The sequence below is a fragment of the Rissa tridactyla genome, chromosome 1 (assembly GCF_028500815.1).
Source record: "Rissa tridactyla isolate bRisTri1 chromosome 1, bRisTri1.patW.cur.20221130, whole genome shotgun sequence".
Classification (NCBI taxonomy): domain Eukaryota; kingdom Metazoa; phylum Chordata; class Aves; order Charadriiformes; family Laridae; genus Rissa; species Rissa tridactyla.
In genome coordinates this window covers 89,957,033-89,975,532 of record NC_071466.1, presented here as the reverse complement: position 1 = coordinate 89,975,532, position 18,500 = coordinate 89,957,033, and the positions used below count along the sequence as shown (strand labels likewise).

Below are 18,500 nucleotides of genomic sequence, written 5' to 3'. Positions count from 1 at the left end.
AAAGAGAAGCACACACAGTGAAATACAGCTTTTAAAAGAAAGCACAGCTTGGAGACTCATTCAGCTATGCCTGTATCTGCAAATCTACAGATCCTTAAAAAAAACCCAACCCCAACAGCAAAACATTCTCAGTAGGTTTATAATGAACACAAAAAAGAAATGTATTAATTATTTGTATCAAAAGTAGAATATACACCAACTAAGAAAGGAAAGAACATTAAGACTAAGAAAAGTAAAAATGACTACCAATAATCATCACTTCTAAAGCAGATGCTTCCTTCCTTTTCAGAACCACTTAGCCAAGACAATCATTTGATAGTATACCGTACCATTCTTAACAAGTGATATGCTTTTAAAATTATTTCTCCCACCCTATACTGCCAGCTCTAAAGGAATGTAGGATTCACTTTTAATAGTTTTTTCACCACCCGCAGTCTAACCACCAGTTTTTGCCTGTGTATTAACAAACAGTTCAGTAGTTTTTCAACACTATTTTGTTGCCTAGAAAAGGGGAATCTAACTGCCTAATTCCCCAGCCTAAATATATCACAGTACAGAATGACTGTTTTCTTACTTACCAATCTTGATGACGGGACAGCTTAAAATATTTTAATGCTTAAAATGTTTGTAGGCTCTTTTTATGTTTATTAGGTCTTGATTCTGTGTGATCTGTAACCACTGAGGTCTGATGTTAGTTTTCGAGAAAGACTAGTGCCCAGTTGTATTCATGCTGCTTCTCTGTTTCAGAGCAACAAGACGCTAGCTAAAAACAAAGCTGAGAAGCAACACTTACAATGACATCTGAAAGACAACTGTCAACACTCTCTACTAACTGCTATTTGCTGACAGCTTTGCTATTTGTTTTTCAATACCTCCACTATCCACAATATATACAACATGATGCCCATGTGCTCCACCAGGGCAAACTGTTCACTGACATCCTGCTACCAAAGTGCTCAAACACACATGCTGAAGGGCAAACAAAGCGCTAGGAGGTTTATCTGCTACAGACCAGCAAATCACAGTTGAAGCTGAGTGTGCAAATACACACGATAAAGGAATTCTTCATTATTATAGAGATATGACAAGCCTCCTGTTCCATCTTCAAAGATGTTCACTGAAGTGTTTCCATCAAGCAGATGCCTTTAAAGGACCAAATACATGAAGTACGTAGGCATGTTTCAAAGCAGCAGGGCAGAAATCAAAACACATTTGCTTACTCTTACCAATTAATCCTTACAAACCCCTCCCTACCCGCCCCCCTCCCCCCCCCCCCAATGAAAGACTCAAAACTTTTGTTGTACTCAAACTGTGGGAGACCTCATCAAAGAATTTTTAAAATGCTCATGGGACTAGTTGGGGGCAGAAATACTCCAGAATAGCTCTGAAAATTTTATTTAGCAATTATTGGGTTTTTTTCCAAAATTCAGTGTATCATATTTTCAAAACCACAATGAATAAATAATGCAGTTGGTTTGACAGATGAGAAGTTATTAATATGAAGCTATTTTAGTCAAGCAAGCTTCAGTGGCTTCTGTATTAACAAAAGAATATTTAAGGCGTTACCATTGCTATTAAATAAATTAAGCCTATAGACTTCTGCAAAGACAATTAATGAACGTCACAACACAAGTTATTATTTAACTCCCTAATGACTATATATATTATTCTGTTTTGATCTATCATCACAGTGCAAGAAAAGAAGTCAACATAAAGACAAATGGAATTTTTGCTATGTCTATTTTATGGATAGTATTATCTGAAAGATTAAAGACAAGAAAGTGATGAGTATACTGAAAAAAAAATCCTTTTAAATGGAACACGCAATGGGTTTTTTTTCGATTGGCTGCTCTTTTTAAAAGAGGCACTAGCTGGTAGCTAGGAATAACCAGAGAGACAGGTAACAAGCCCACACTAAAAGATTTCTCTACTAGAAAGCATAGCTACTTTCAAAGTGCAAAACTAAGTAGCACTTCACATTACTTCAAAGTAACAAAATGGCACCCTCTTAATCAAACCTACTCCAGTACTTACACAGAATCACAGAATGGTAGGGCTGGAAGGGACCTTTGGAGATCATCTAGCCCAACCCCCCTGCCAGAGCAGGGTCACCCAGAGCAGGTTGCACAGGAACGCGTCCAGGCGGGTTTTGAATGTCTCCAGAGACGGAGACTCCACCACCTCTCTGGGCAGCCTGTGCCAGTGCTCTGCCACCCTCAAAGGAAAGAAGTTCCTCCTCATGTTTAGGTGGAACTTCCTATGCTCAAGTTTGTGCCCATTACCTCTTGTCCTGTCCCTGGCCCCATCCTCCTGACACCCACCCTTTAAGTATTTACAAGCGTTGATAAGATCCCCCCTCAGTCATCTTTTTTCCAGACTAAAAAGACCCAAATCCTCAGCCTTTCAAATTGCCTTACTTATTTCAAATTGCTACCAGAATCAGTACTTTAATCTTAGTACTGCAGAAAGGAAAGTTCTTGTTTACTAAGTTTCTTGTGTGTGTGTGTGTTATCTCTAGATGTACTGCTAGCTTACTACTTCAGTTGCTCTCAGTTCCAGGACACTCCCACACATGCCCTCTCACAAGTGTGCCCCAAAAAGAAAAATCAGCAAAGAAACTCACGGGTATAGGTGGTGGAGTAAGTGCTCTTTGAAAGTACACGTGAACAGCACATTTTACAAACCCTTCAATTTTTGAAAAACAACTTCTGCCTCTGTGTGTTTATCCAGATGCATACTGACACTATGTGAAATTTCCAACACTTCTGCCAGCTTACACCCTCTACAAAGTGTGGACACCTTATCTTAGCACCCTGCAATCACACTGTTTGATGGAGCTGTGGAAAGACTTCCACGGGACCGGTCTGCAGCTTGAGGAAAGATATTTGTGTTATCAAAAATGCAAAAGTAACCTGACCTTTTGGCATAGGCCCATACTACTGGCAGCGACAGTAATCTGGCAAAGTTGTAGTAAGTCTTGGTAAGGTCTGCTAACCAATAGAACGCACTAAAGAAACTGAAGCACCCCTGAACCGCTTCATCACAGAAATGCTAAGACAAAAAAATCCCTTTAAAGGATTTTGCCCAGTGTTCATAAAAAGGTAGATTTATCTGCTGGGTTATTACAAGATAAATATGGACATACTTAAGAGTATTTCTGAAGGACGATGTTTGTCTTTACTATTAAAATAGTAGCTAATTACAGCTCAGTATCCAGTTAATTGGCATAACCTTCAGAAAGTTAGGAACAGATGACATACAGACAGAAGGAAAGTAAATCTGACTTTCTAATCTTAGGTAGCCTATCCAAGAAGAATAAATTTGATCTTTAATCAGATAATGCAGTTTTTGTCCCTTTTCACAGGCCAAACTTAGTATAAAATAGTAGGAAAACTTACTGCTAAACTAGTGACAAACAGAAATTCTTGTCCTATTAGCAAACAGGCTGTAAATATAGAATCACAAAATGTAATAGCTAGAGGTAGTCGAAAAGTTCATCTTATTTATCCATTACAGAATAAGCATGCCTAGAACATCACTGAAAGCTATCTAAATCTATTCTTAAAAGCTTTTAAAATGCGATGCTCTATAGCCTTCTGAAACGGTCTTTTTCAGTCTGTCCTCACTATATTAGAATTTGTACTTTTTGCCCTGTATACAATCTCAACTTTAATAATAATCAGCCATTTTTTAATTCCCCACTTCAAGGAACCACTCATCCTTTATTAAAGTGAGATTTTATATATATATATATATATATATATATTTGGCACACTCAGACTTTCAGTGTCTCACACTTCAGTATTTTTTTTTTGCCAGTCTAAACAAATGCCTTCAACATTATTCAGAGGTGGAACTCTCCAAGTCTCTAATTCTTGTTCCTTTCACACCAATATTGTCTATGTGTGTTTTAATTTCTTAATAGGTAGTACCCAGAACTGAAGACAGTATTCCAGCTTAGGGCTCGCACTGAGAAAAGTTACATCCCCCTTGTTCAATAGCACTACAATTCACTCAGTCATATAATCCTTATGGCTCCTTCTACAGTTCTGCCATGGAGGGAATTTGGTACTCATGCACTTAAGTCTCCCCTGCATGTATTGCTTGATACTTTAAAAAATAAAGTGTAAGGATCTCAGATAACATGCCCACAGTCAGAGTGCAATATCTAAAACGCATTACCTAATAAATCCCCTACTTAACCTAACATAACACAGCAGTTAATGTATCTGAAACTAACTGAAGATAAAACACCGTTTTTGCACAGCACAGGAAGTATCTTGCACAAAAAGAGCATTTGTTGAATGGCAAGATGTTTTATGAAACACTTCCTATATAGCACTGTTTGATCAGCCAAGATTTCAGAGCTTAAAAAAAATTTCAAGTTTAAAAGGCAAGCCACCCTAAGAAACTTAATCAGCAGAGCAAAAAACCTGCAAGAAGTAATCTCCTGAAACAAAGTTGACTGCTGTATGGTACAAAGTAACCATAGACCTTAGTGCTGGGGGGGAAGGGGGTGTGTGTGTTTTTTAAGTCTCTGATGCATATGTTGCACCCCCGGTTCTCACTTAACACAGGGGTGGGGTTTTTTTGTGTGGTTTTTTTTTTTTTTTCCTTTTTTATGCATACATATTTCCAGGAAACATTCTAATCACAATTTTAATGTGATTTTATTGATAAAGAAAATTGGCTAAGCTTTCCTTTCTTCTCCAAACATAAGTAATATTATTGAATGAGATAGGTGAACACCAATAATTGAAGTCCATTTAAAAAGTTTTTAGATAAAAACAAGATTGACACATTGAATGTTTTCAAACTAAAAAAACTGAAAGTATTAATGTGTTAATATACATTACATACAACAGAGTACTAAGCTCAATGTATACTAAAACAACATTTTATTCATAAGTATTTGATATGCAAGTATAGTCTCACATGCATGCTGTCTTCTCAATGCAGCCTTGGAGGAAGCATTCCATGCCATTTCTTAAATTATCAGACTGTATAAATGTAAAATATATTGTTCAAAAGCACTTAGATTCCTATATTCTGCATCAGATTACAATTTTGGCCTTTGCCGCACAAATTCTACCTTACAAATAAGATCACTGTTATCCTACAGTACAAACCCACTTCTTTTTTTTTTTGAGAGAGATTATTTTAAAATGAACTGTCACAAGAAAACGAATTACTCACTCATCCAGAACATGCGGATCCTCAGGACTTTTATTTTCATACTCTAAAAGCTCAAGGAAACTCTGCATGTACCTGAAATAAGCAAAAATTATAAAGTATTAGTTAAAACACTTAAACCTAAATTACTTTTGAATTTTTGTTGATCTTAAGACTATAACCTCATCTGAAACAACAGAAGCACAGTACACAGTTCTCTGCAGAGGATAAAATGAAATGGGATGCTGCAACAAAGGGAAAGAAAGCAACTACAATATATTATATTGAGTTAAAAAGTATTGTTTATGATCCTACAGTCCACGATTCAGGAAAACTGATACATAAATCAAGCTGAAGTTAACAGGAGCAAACCCTCTCTTCAAGTAGGTCTGTAATTTCAGGTAACTTAGTTCATCCCCAGATCTTGATTTCTTGGTCATCTACTTTGTAGAGATGTTAGTTTGCTCCCACGTTCCTCAGAAAACAATCCAACCTTCCTTCCAAAATAAAGCTCCAGGGAACCCTCCCCAGAAGCCATCCTAACACGTCTGCACCAAGCTGGTCCTACCAGAGTACTCCAGAAGAGCATGCCCCTTCACACGCTCCCACATGTCCTCACATTGTTCCTCAGGCCATGTGACACAACCCTCAGTTTTGTAAAAACACAACTCTTACACAACACAGCTTTGCCTAGTTCAGACATTCAGCACACATGGGATATTAACTGAGACTTAGAGCCAGCAAGATACCACACACGACCCAAAGAAGACTGAAGGCAAAGTACCACTCAACACGAATGCAGATGGCCTGCTCTGTTGGAAGCTAGCCCAACACCAGTAGAAATGCCACCACGTCACACCGCTGGGCCTGAGAACCAGGTATCGCCCCCTGAAGCAGGTGCACTCAGCAGTACAGATGTAGCTTTAAAGATTACAGAAGTGGGACCTATTTCTTGAAGTAAATCACAGAAGGTATCAATCACACTCGTAAAAGATAGGGTTTCAATGTTACCAGAAGGAGCTATCATTTTCTCTCCCTTTGCCCTCCCTTCACCCAGGTTAAGCACTGCCATTCACACCATGATAACAATGCTAATCACATGTGTGTGTCAACAGCTGAACTCCCTGCAACGGCAAAACAGCCACCCAGATAAGTTTGTTTGGTCTTTTTAATCATTCTCATAAGTGAAAACAACTCAAAGAAGGGTTTAACCAGCTGAAGCTAGCAAAAGAGATAAAAGATAAGCATAAAGCCTACATGAGGAAAAAGCAAAACAAATGAGCAAGCCTTTCCCCTTTCAGTAGCAGCAACCCATTAGACCAGCTCAGCAGAATGATCTCCGCATAAACTCAGTGCCTATGAGATTGACCCCAGCCGCTGAAGCTTGGACAACTTCACATTACAATAAAACTTCTTTTGGTAGCAGTTCTATGTTAAGACCAGCTTAAGCAGGCCATGAAACTTCACCCTACATCTTCAAGCTACAGCAAAGCTTAAGACAGCACTGCTGTCTAAATGACTCCCTCCAGAACCACATATTGCTACTCCACCCCCCATTTCAGTTGCAGCCACCACAGGTCACTGTGACATTTCTCCAGGGAGACCAACATTTTCAACATGGTCAGCACAGTAACACTAGCTCCTGTCCCTCTTTGCGTTCTTGCCCTCCTGCAGCCCTCACAAATGAGTACAGAAATCCCCCAAACGTTTGTCAGTTACAAGTCTGGGAAGTAGCTGATGTCTCCAGTACTGCTTATTTTAAAACATGTTCTTTTACACTGCTAAGAGATAGTACCAGTTTGGAAAAACCATCTCACCACACTCCCAGGAATTCAAGAAATTGCCTGGGGTTACTTCAAGGAACAGGCAGTAATTTAAGGAGCCGTAGCCCACTATACACTGAAGATGAGTTCCTGAAAAGTGCAAGTGAAGCAGTGCTAACTATGCAGGGACAGTACAGGTGATGTGGTGGATAGAGAGGCAGGGGAAGAATCACCAGGACCACCAGCTGGAGGAGGGACTGAGTTTCTGAAAGACTGAATGAGAACTAATCTCCTTTGGGAATGTGTCCTTGCACGCACTGCCCTTTTATTAATTCTCACTGGAAAAAGCTGCTTTACTCTCTGAACTCAGCTGCTTTACCTGCAAGACTTAACATGTAACAAATTATGATCATGATCACTCCTTTTGTTTAAGAGTTGTGTGTTCTTCAACATCATCTGCCTCATATGAATCAAGGTAAATCAAGTTAATCATGGGATAGGAAAATGTACCATAATTACAGTGTGCAAAACACATTAATAAAGCATCAGCAAAGGAACTCCAAAATGAAAGATGGGAAAGTGGTGGACAGGGCACTGAGGCAATTCAGGGCATCATCAGTTTGGCTCTATGAAGGCAATAAGATGAGGTTTTGACTTCTTGCTAAACCAGGCAACGTCATGCAGAAGCAATGCTTAAGACCCATTCCCGTGTACAATTTTGCTCTGCCACCTCCACCACCAGTCTTTGCTACCTCCTTCGCCATTTCCTTGATAGGTGATAAGAACATATCACATTCAATCCATAATTGTCTCAAAGAGGAAATGGACTTTGTGGGCTTTTTCTGTGAATAGAGAAACAGGTATCATTTATGTGGCATCTTTTTCTTGCAAATACATTCAGTAATTAAAGACTTAAGATGACCAGCACTGTCAGATCAGACTGGTTCCCTCATGCTGTGGGTTGTAGTATAACAAGAAAGCTTAAATCTTCCATTGCAGTTAAATATTTGCTATCTTAAATACGTTTGTGTGGTAAAAGGAAAATAGGCAAAATATTTCTTTGATTCTACAGAGAAAAACGGCCTACCCAGCATACACCTGCAGGATTCCTGTGAAGGAGTCTTATTTTATTCCTTAAATACAGGTTGATCTCTTGCCACTCAATGACTAAGTCTACATTAGCTTTTTTTTTTTTTTTAAACAAATCTAAACCTGCTATATGGTTTTAAAATTAACCCCCCAATAACCCTCACTTAATCTACGTTGCTTATATTTGCAGTGCTTCTGGCACTTCTCAGAAGACCAGGTTCTTCTCAGAAGAAACTTAAACTGGAACCTGCTGCAGATGTGCATCAAATCTATGAAACCCAAGGTAGTCATCATGACCTGAATCAACGAGTGGGCCAAAACGCTGTGATTTCTCCAGCACAGGCATAGCACAATACATGCCAGGAGGTATGAACTGTCACAAGCACCCTCCACACTGTAAAGTGTTTCTCATATTACATAAAGGGCCAAGTGCTGTAGGTGTCAGCAAGTTTGCCAACAACCACCCCTCTACTCTTCATGCTCCCCTCCCCCATCCTTTCAAACATTCCTCCTGGTTTGAAATCCTTTCTCTTCCTACTTTAATTTCTGTTGTCATCCTCCCTGTTTTGTGGGGGACTTCATTTCTTTTCCTCACACTCTCTGTTTCTCCCTACTTCCCCAGTCCACTCTTCTACACCCCGTTTTAATAAAGGCAACAATAGCCCTTTCTGCCTCCCAGAACATCCAAGGCTGCAAGCCAACTCTTCAAGAAAATTCAGAATCACAGAATCATTTAGGTTGGAAGAGATCTCCTGAAATCATCTAGTCCAACCTCCTTGCTCAAACAGGGTCAGCTAGAGCAGGTTGTCCAGGACCACATCCAGTTGGGGTTTGAATCTCCCCACCAAAAGGGACACCACAGCCCCACTGGGGAACCTTCTTGGGGTGTTTGATCACCCTCACTGTAAAAAAGTTTTTTATTGCGTTCAGATGGAATTTCACGCGCTTTAATTTCTGTTCACTGCTTCCTGTCCTGTCACTGAGCACTACTGAAAAGAGTCTGGCTCCCTCATCTTCATTCTCTCCCATTAGGTATTTATACACACCGATAATATCCTGTTCCCCTGCCCACCCAAACCTTCCCTTCTTCAGGTCCAACAGTCCAGACAGCTTGCTGAATATCTTGAAGGAAATACTCAGCTCTCAGCTTCTTCCCATATGAAAGATGCTTCAGTAAATCTGTGTCATGAAAAAAGTGACAGCTTCTCTCATGGCAAAGTAAGAGGAGGTTATTAGGAAGCTGCTCACCCCCATCTGTCATTGTATATTATGGAAGTCCTGTTTCTGAAGACTCAGGACAACAACCACACTTAAGAAGCAGCAACACAGCAGGTGCTCTTTACTACAGATCTCCTACCAGAAATCTCAAGCATCAGCAGTCCTGTGCTGAACCTAAGAATAAAACAGCAATGAGTATTTCTGGTACTGAAGGTAGCCGATACCTGATTTTTGTGCTGTGTGCATTTGATTGGTTGCCCACCATTACTGGTATGCTCTATTGAGATTTCTACTCTGTTAGCTTACTGGGACATTGCTCCTAACACTGCTGCCCCTGGAATAATCCAGTATCACTTGTCCTTTGTTGAAGGATCAGCACTTTTACCAGAGTAACAGGCAGGGGCAAGCCAAGTGTTTCTCTCATCTATGCAGGAAGCAATTGTGCAGAAAACTGTCTCGGTCAGAAAAAGACTAAAGCAGGTCTCAACTAGAAAAAAGCTGCCAAACATGGTCACCAGTCTTCAGCACAATCAGAACAGCTTCTGAGGTCATTGCAGGCTCAACATAGCACCAATGAGGAACTGAGAGTTTCTGAAACAAAGGAAAGTTACAGAAACTAAATGCTCTAAACTAAGGAAATTTATAAGTGTACTTAAGTAATTTCTCTTTAATCTCTGTGGTGATGGAGAAACTATGGAATGCTTTTCCTTCAGATAGAATTAGCTACAATATTTAGATGTCTATTTCTGACTCTAAAGTAAATTGAAATTACGTTAGAAGTTCATCAGCACGAGCACTGTATCCAGCAAGTCAGAAGGACCAGCTCAGAGAAAAGCTTAACTTCAAATCGAAGTTATTCAAATTTCTTCCATCACTTTTACTATTTCTTCCAATCCCTCAACTAAATAAAGCTAGAAAAAAGTACCCTTAAGTCAATCGAATCTAATCTACTGTCCAACGCCTACCAGTATATGTCACCAAAACCAGGATGTTATAATACCCTGTGCATCAGTCTCCACATAACAACTTGGAGCTGCAAACACTGTACATCTTTTTCTTTTATCTGGTTGTGATTTACAGTTTTGACACAACATTTATCCTCCCACTCCCTCCCAAACAGCTCAAAATTAAGGAAATTAAGCAATGCTTGTTTAAAAGGAAATTTATAACTCTGATAGCGGTAATAAGTATTTCAAAGCACTGTCTTAACTACCACCGACAGTTCAATCTGCCTCAAGGTGAGCCGTCAGCAATGCAGTTCATTCCTGTAACAGCTAGTGTGCGTAAAAAAAGATCATTCCCCTTTCATATAATTATTTATTTCCTTGAATCTTCTCCTAATTTGAATTGTGGGTGTAGATATAGATAAATGAAGGTGGTAACTACGGGATTTATCAGGCACTGAAAAGCCAGACTTTGTGATGTTTTAAACACACTTCACTCACACAAAATTACCAGCCAGCTAGAATAAAGGAGAAAAGTACCAGAATAATGGATGATTTGCTATATTATCAGTAAACAAATACAACTATACAGAACACAAAACTATGAAAAAGCCACCCAGCACAGACAAAAAAAAAAAAAAGAGAACATCAGTTATATTTTGCTATTTTCAGTGAGTCATCAAAAGCAGAAATCAGAGCCTATGACCTTCAAAAATCTGTTGTCTTTCTGGTATTTAATTTTTTTAATCACAATACACTACAATTCATTGGGCAAGCTCTCTGGTTTCAAGCACCCTTTAGCCTTGTTCTTTTGTTCATTACTGCCAGGTAGATTGAATTCTTGTTAGTCTGCCAAGTGTACTAATCCTAGAATGGCACATTTTATACATGAAATCACTGTAAATGCCCATAATGTCAACTCCAGATTTTCCTGGGGGTTTTGTTGTTTGTTTTTTTTTTTAAAGTCATGCAACTGGGTTTTTTGTTGTTTGTTTGTTTTTTTAAACTCATGCAAGATACCTTTGCTTTTTCCCTATGGGTATTTCACTAAGATTTTCCTTTAGAATCTCTCTAACACCAAAGCACGGAAAATATAAAACTGATCTCCATGGTAACACAATCTTGTTAGCACAGTCTGAATGCAAGAAATAGCAGAAAAACAATTATCAATCCCCAAACTGTACTGATTTCTCTAATGGGTTGTGCTGGGTTTGGCTGGGATAGGGTTCTCTTCACAGTAGCTGGTACGGGGCTATGGTTTGGATTTGTGCTGAAAACAGTGTTGATAATACAGGGATGTTTCAGTTACTGCTAAGCAGGGCTTACACAGCATGAAAGCCTCTTCTGTTCCTCACACTGCCCCACCAGTGAGTAAGCTGGGGGTGCAGAAGAAGCTGCGAGGGGACACAGCTTGTTGTGTCAACACGGCACAGTTGACCACAACTGACCAAAGGGATACCCTGTACCATACGACGCGATGCTCAGCATATGAAGCTGGGGGAAGAAGAAAGGGGGGGACATTTGGAGTGAAGGTGTTTGTCTTTCCAAGTAACCGTTACGCATGATGGAGCCCTGGAGATGTCTGAACACCTGCCTGCCCATGGGAAGCAGTGAATGAATTCCTTGTTTTGCTTTGCTTGCGCGCACGGCTTTTGCTTTACCTATTAAACTGTCTTTATCTCAACCCATGAGTTTTTCTCACAGCTGGGGTTAAATATGACATGGGTCTTCCCAAGGAGATAAATGGAAATTTATAGCCTTCTCCAGGGAAAGGTACTAAAGAGAAGTAGAGAAATTTGGCCAGGGTTAATTAAAATATGAATTTTAGACATGACTAAGCAGCATGTTGTGCAACCTTCACAGTTACTTTAGATATTTTACAAGCTCTGACATTATCCATTATAAGGTTTTATTGTAACTATTTTCTCTCATCACATCAGTGATCATATCCTGTATTATGCAATTCTGCCACATGTTCAATGTTCTACCTGTGGTGCACTTTAGCTAGAGTGCCCTCTGAAAGCTGGCCTAAAAAAGGTCCACTTCTTTGGAACTAGGAAGTTGCCCACTAATTTTGAAGAACTGAAAATAAGCTGCTGATCCCTAGCACTCTGGTTGTCCATCCGTCTGTTATTTGGAATCACCGCAGTTGACAGCCAGAACATATTAACTGTATTAGTATTTTTGATTCACTTTATTCCTTCCCTTGCTACTCCATGCAAAACATACGCATAAACAAAGTCATAAACTCAAACTGGGACAGAGCTAATGTTTTACCTTTGAACAGGTACGCAAATGAAATGCAAAACTTTTTTTTTTTGTTCATAGTTCACTCTCTGTGTACTGCCAGCTTTATTCAGAAAAGGGCAGGTGAGTAGCACAAAGGAAGGACAGTTGTTTTGCCTGTCTTCTTTGCTGCGCACATCAGGCTAAGGAACCCAGAAAGGAAGGTGAAAAAAAAGCTCCTTTTCCTGAGAGCAATCAAGCAATCCGTTGAAAAATCTGCTAGGCAGCGCAGTGCAGTCAAAGAGCGTGGTACAGGAAGCAAAGTGCCTACAGCCTGACCATGAAGATGGATTAGAGAAGTGGGAAAAGAACAGGGTTTGCCTGCAGCAGGGAGCATATTCTCCAGAATGACAAGATGAGGTTGCTTCCCGAGGGACCTGTAAGGGACTATTAAATTCAATGCAATCCAAAATGCCACTGCCTGGCTGGACAGGGGACTAACAGAAAAGGATCCATGCTGTACAGTAGGCAGGGTTAATTTGTTTTCTTACTCCACCAAATTAATCTATTTATAGAGCCACCTTACTCTAAGAAGTTTAATAAAACTCACTTTAAAGATTAGGAGCTTTTTGTATTTTTGGCATCCTGACATTAAGGAATAAACTGGGAACTCACATTTTAAAGCTCCAGCTGATTTGGAGTCTGACCAAAAGTACATAAAAACATAGGCTTCTAGTGCAAAGTGGTAGTGTAAATAAATCATAAATATGCTGGTGACTACGAAAATTACTGAAAGTTAGCAAATAAACAGATTAAGGTGAATAATGCATTAAATTATGTCTTTGCTCACTTGTGGCAAACGTACATCAGATTTTTTGTTTGCATATTAATAAATTGTCAAGCTTCCTCAACCTATGGCATAGTAAAAATAAAGGGTCATGAAAATATACCCGAAATTAATTTTCTTGAAGTATGAAACAAGTCTGTCAAGAAGAGATTTCTTCATTTTACAAGTTCACAAAACTTGTGAACACAACTAAATTTATATTTATTTTTTCTACTGCATAAAGTTAATGTATCTCTCTCTAGATATGTCTAAAATTTAGGTTAAGAAATTATAACTATGTTTCAAAACTTGCTATCAGCATAGCTGCATAATACTCAAGGTCATTCACACTGAAATTAATAAAACTAACTGATACAGTTAGCTGTATTTTTCCCAAGGTTTATCATCAGTGTATCACTAGGACTCATAATCTACAGGTAAATGTTTAAAAAACAATTTAAAAACTCTAAATAAAAAAAATAAGAAATAAGTTATTTGAAGTCCTATAATCAGGAAAAAAAACATGCTACAGGTACTTTGTTACTGGTCCAGTGGGAGGTGTCCCTGCCCGTGGCAGGGGGGTTGGAACAAGATGATCTTTAAGGTCCCTTCCAACCCGAACCATTCTGTGATTCTATGACTCTACTCCTGACATAAGAGCACAAAAAAATATTCTTACATAATCCCAGTGAAGATATTCCTTTCCACAAGAGCTGTTAGTTAACTGAGGATCAAAATCAAAAGAACATTACGACAAACATTGATTTCAGACTTCTATCTCTGTGTTGGATGTCCACTTGAACTTCTCCATGATGTTAAAGTCTGACATTTTGGACCATTAAATAGAGAACTATCAGTCTACAGCTGTGATAGTGCAAATCACATTATCATATAAAATACACAATTTGGACAAGTATCTTACAGTCATTATATGTTCTGATACACTCCAGACTTTTTTTTTTTTTTTCAAAAAATAAAAATTAGAAAAAAAATCAGTAGTATCTATTGTAGCCATGGAAGTCATCCTATGAGTCCTCAACCTCTAAGCAAAAATTCTGAAGGGGGCATCCACTCTATACACCCATTCAGTTCCTTGGCCAGAAGTGATCCAAAAGTTGCTTGACTCTGTGTTAGCAGGGCAGAAGCACATGCCACAGAACATATAATTGGACTAGAAGAATCATGCTGTAGAGTCACTACAGAGAAGTTATTTCCTTTTCTTCATTCACCTATCTTTCCACGTTTCACTAAAGACAGCTTCACAAGTCACCTAGATCAGAAAAGCCTAGAAGGCCTGCATGTTATCTATTCCTTCCTTTGATATAACAGCTTATGGTAACATCAGACAGGCGATACAAGCCTTCAACCCTTGCAAGCTACCACTTAACAACAAAGCGATTGCTATTGTGTGGCTCCACAGCATTCATATTTATTTGAAGCACTTAATCACTGCATTTGAAGTGGTCATCAAGACAGCTAATATTACCTTTCATAGACAAATATGTTTAAACCAAAGTACACAATACCACATATCCAAATTATATTTTCTAAATCTGAAGCTTGACAAATATGAGACCAAACACAGTAGTCAATGTGGAATTTCTTGGCTCAAGGGCTATGACTGAAATTAACAGAAGCCTACAACATTAGTTACAACTTATACACCTAACAGATAAGCTCTTATTCACAAAGGGAAATTTGTTGTATAGTGCAAATATGTTTTTATATAAATTCTTTGGATCAAGTATTTGCAGGTAGAGAAACAACAAAAACCCCATAAAAAACAATTTTTTAGATAGTAGTCTCCAAACCTCATTGAGCATGCAAGTAGGCTATAAGTTAAGTACTGTGGAAAAAATGACAGGACTTTGAACACTTCAGATACATGCTAGTTATTACAATGGAGAACATTACTTACTGGATGACACCAGATTTTTGCCCTGTTCCATAACTTCCATTGAATACCAGGTTATGTTTTTAAAGATTTATCAATGAGAAGAACAGACAAGGTTTAAGTTTTCTTTCAGCATTTTCGACAAAGGAAGAGTAAGGAGAAAGAACAAGTATTTCAAGCAGTCATGGGTGCAATACAGTAAGGAATATTAAAAAAGCTCTCTGTTGGAAGTTATGGACTGATTCTACTTATCTGAGAGACAACAGTATGCTGTTACTAACTTACAAGACTAACTTACAAATTCTTATCTCCAAGATCCATATTAGAGTATTTACTTAACATTAGACAGAAGAAAGTGAAACTTAATTTGACAAGAAGTACACATTATAAACAATTCTAGGCAGAAACCAGACTTCAGTTCAAGACAATTCATGCTGAGTTGCAAGAAAAACGACACATACAGTGTTAGTTTTACACTAATTTTTTAATCCACTTTTTTTATTTTAAAAACTTACCAACTCTGTACTAGCCCAACTGAGGGCCTGTTAAGTAAGTTATCAGGCAACAAATTGACTTCTCTCATGGTGTTGGCTAGTCGCACAGGAAGTTCTTTCCGCAGAAACATGTACGAAGTCTTCTCACATGCATTGTCACGACCTGTTAAAAGGAAGAAAAAAAAACAGATGTCTGTTGCAGCACATCAATTTTTAGACTAGCCAGTGCTAGAAGTTTTAAAATTTTAAAAAAATCCACAACACTTGTGGAAATAAAAGCCATTTTAGAATAATTTCTTTCAGTACCCACCTTCACTTCCCTTTCACTCCCAAGACACATATTATACATTTACCTTCCTAGAGCTTAACCCCATTTATCTGATATTCTTCCTCATTTCACATCATCTCATCCTCTCTCCTATAAATAAAAATCCTATACAGAAAAATCTCTCGTCCTACAAATAAAAATCATAAAATACCAAGGACTTTATATTAACTGGAAATAAGGCCCCAAAATGGTCAGACTACAAATACTACTAAAAATACTATAAACTACAAATATTTGAAAGTATGAGATGTTACGACTCTTGTCCAAATAGTTCAGATGGAAGATCAGACCTGATTTGACACTGATGGAAGATTTGACCTGATTTTTGTATTTTGCAGTGTTTCACAAGCAGGGGAATTCCCCACCATAAACTAATTTCTAAAGAGTCCAGGTAAATTAAAAGAAAAAAAAAAAAATAAACCCATGTTTTACTTGTAATGAACAGTCAGTATTCTGCTTTTGTCTAGAAAGACAGCAAATGTCTTATGACGATAACCAGTACAACCGCCTTCAAAATTTGGGAGTGAAGGCATAATATAAGAGCTATAAATTATGTTCAAGCAAACCAGAAAGTGTTAAAAGCACTACTAGGCAAGTAATCACTGAAATTTGCAATTTGAAAGACTCAAGTACAGTGCAACCAGCACAATCAAGGTGATACTTCTTAACACAGCCCCATTATAATCAGCTGAACAGCAGAATTTTCACCTTCTTTGCATAGGTAACGTGCATGGATGGATTAGTTCCAAAACCGTAACATAAGCTTGGGAGAATATGCAGGAAGGATTAGGATTTCCCTTCTTCCCCCCGCCCCCGCTCATTTAGGCATCATCAATCAGTGGATCATTAAATTACGTTAGTGTCAGCAATGCTATTATTGTTCCTCCAGCAAACATTTGCACCTATTTTACTTATTTGCATTTTCACATCTTCAATTACAAATACGCACACCCTGTCCAAATTAGACAAAGGAAACAAGACATTACATTGTTATCTTCTGTGAAGCACAGTAATGATTTCACAGTTCAATTCTTCAATTAAATTAGATATCAATTCATCTACAATAGAGGACAGACACTTTTTTATTCACAGGTCGTTGTATACAGTAGGTCTTCAGGAAAACTGTGACTGGACGCAGGAAAGACTCTCTGACTAGCTCACCCTACAATTTCTGGGCTGGAAAAACCCTCAGGAACAAGGATGACGACTGCTTCTTCCCAAGAGTAACTGAGAGCAAGTTCAGCTATTTTCTAGGCAATAAAAAGCAAAAGGAATGAAACACAGCCCAGAGAGAGAATGAGGAAATGGTGAACAAGAACCCACAGGCTGTGAAAGGGCATGGGGGCCCTTCGCAGACACAGTCCTCAGGTTTGTGCAAGGCAGACAATAAAAGCTGCTAGACTGGAAAGCGGGACTGGCAGAAGAGACACGCTTCCTCTCCTCCCACGAGCGAGGACACATCTCTATTCAATCTGTCTCACCCCAGCAGTTCTGAAAATGTCTCTTTTTAAGCAGTTGCCTTGCTCTAATGTACAGCCATGTTTTAGGTACAGGGCCCTTTGGGGTCCCTTTGCATGCTCAGTACAGGAAAAGGAAAGGAAGTTATGTTTCAAGCTTGCCTAGCTTGAAGGCTTGCTTCACCATAACTTCAGTACTTCTTTTTGGTTTGGGGCATGCAGTCAGAGTATGCGCTCCACAGAGTTGCTTCAGCTTCTAGAATAAGGTCAGTTATCTGCTTGCCAAACAGCACGTGCACGGGAAGATAAAATGACTGCTCGCTAGGATCAGCAATAATTAGATATCCTTCAGCTTTTAAAGCAAGAAGTGTATCGTCCTCTAACAGACACTCCTTGGCTGCGGTTCCTCACAGCAACACCCGTACAACCACATTCATCAAAATGAGGGACATCCTACTAAGTACAAAAAATAAAATCTGAGTTAAGTTAGGTATTTTCTTAATATAAATTTATCATACACAAGCCTATCATACACATAAACCTCCAGTCAGATATAACTTTTTTCATTGGTTGGCTTTATTTATTACATCTTTTTTCAAAATATACAGCATTCTTTCGTGATTTCATTATCATTCCAGCTGGGTCAATACACATGGCCAGAACCAGGCTTTTGTCCTAAACACCATAGTCTAAAGCCAGTTTAAATCCATCAGTTTCAGTTCAAGGGAATGGGAAGTCATTCTCTCAGTGTTAAAGTGAAAGTGAAATTTCTGCATAATCTCTCTTTGATTTATACCACAGCCCCCCCAAGAAGTTACTCAATAATACAAGTATGACCTGCTTACCTTTATTCAAATTCAAATGGAAGAAATAACACAGTAATCCTATGCCCTAGTCCGAACTACACTGCACTAGGCAACAGGGACTGTGTTTAATGTTATTTCCAGAAACAAGGGGTGCTGTGTCAGAGAGCTGTTTAACTATGGTGAACCGAAGACCTATGGTAGCAGCAGACTTCAAGGCAGAATGTAATGACATGGAAGTATAACACTAACACGTCATTATAATATACTAGCAGTACAGCTTTTG

The 18,500-nt window shown here is 38.7% G+C and overlaps 1 protein-coding gene across 1 annotated transcript in view; it reads right to left on the bottom strand.

Annotated features, from left to right (window-relative positions):
- Window positions 1-18,500, bottom strand: part of PDK3 (pyruvate dehydrogenase kinase 3) — a 63,663-nt gene that overhangs the window by 24,974 nt on the left and 20,189 nt on the right. Inside the window, exons 2-3 of the mRNA XM_054194555.1 lie at window positions 15,648-15,789; window positions 5,197-5,268 (exon numbers count right to left, since the gene is read on the bottom strand). Coding sequence (XP_054050530.1) covers window positions 5,197-5,268; window positions 15,648-15,789 — 214 coding nt within the window. The remainder of the gene's footprint in view (window positions 1-5,196; window positions 5,269-15,647; window positions 15,790-18,500) is intronic.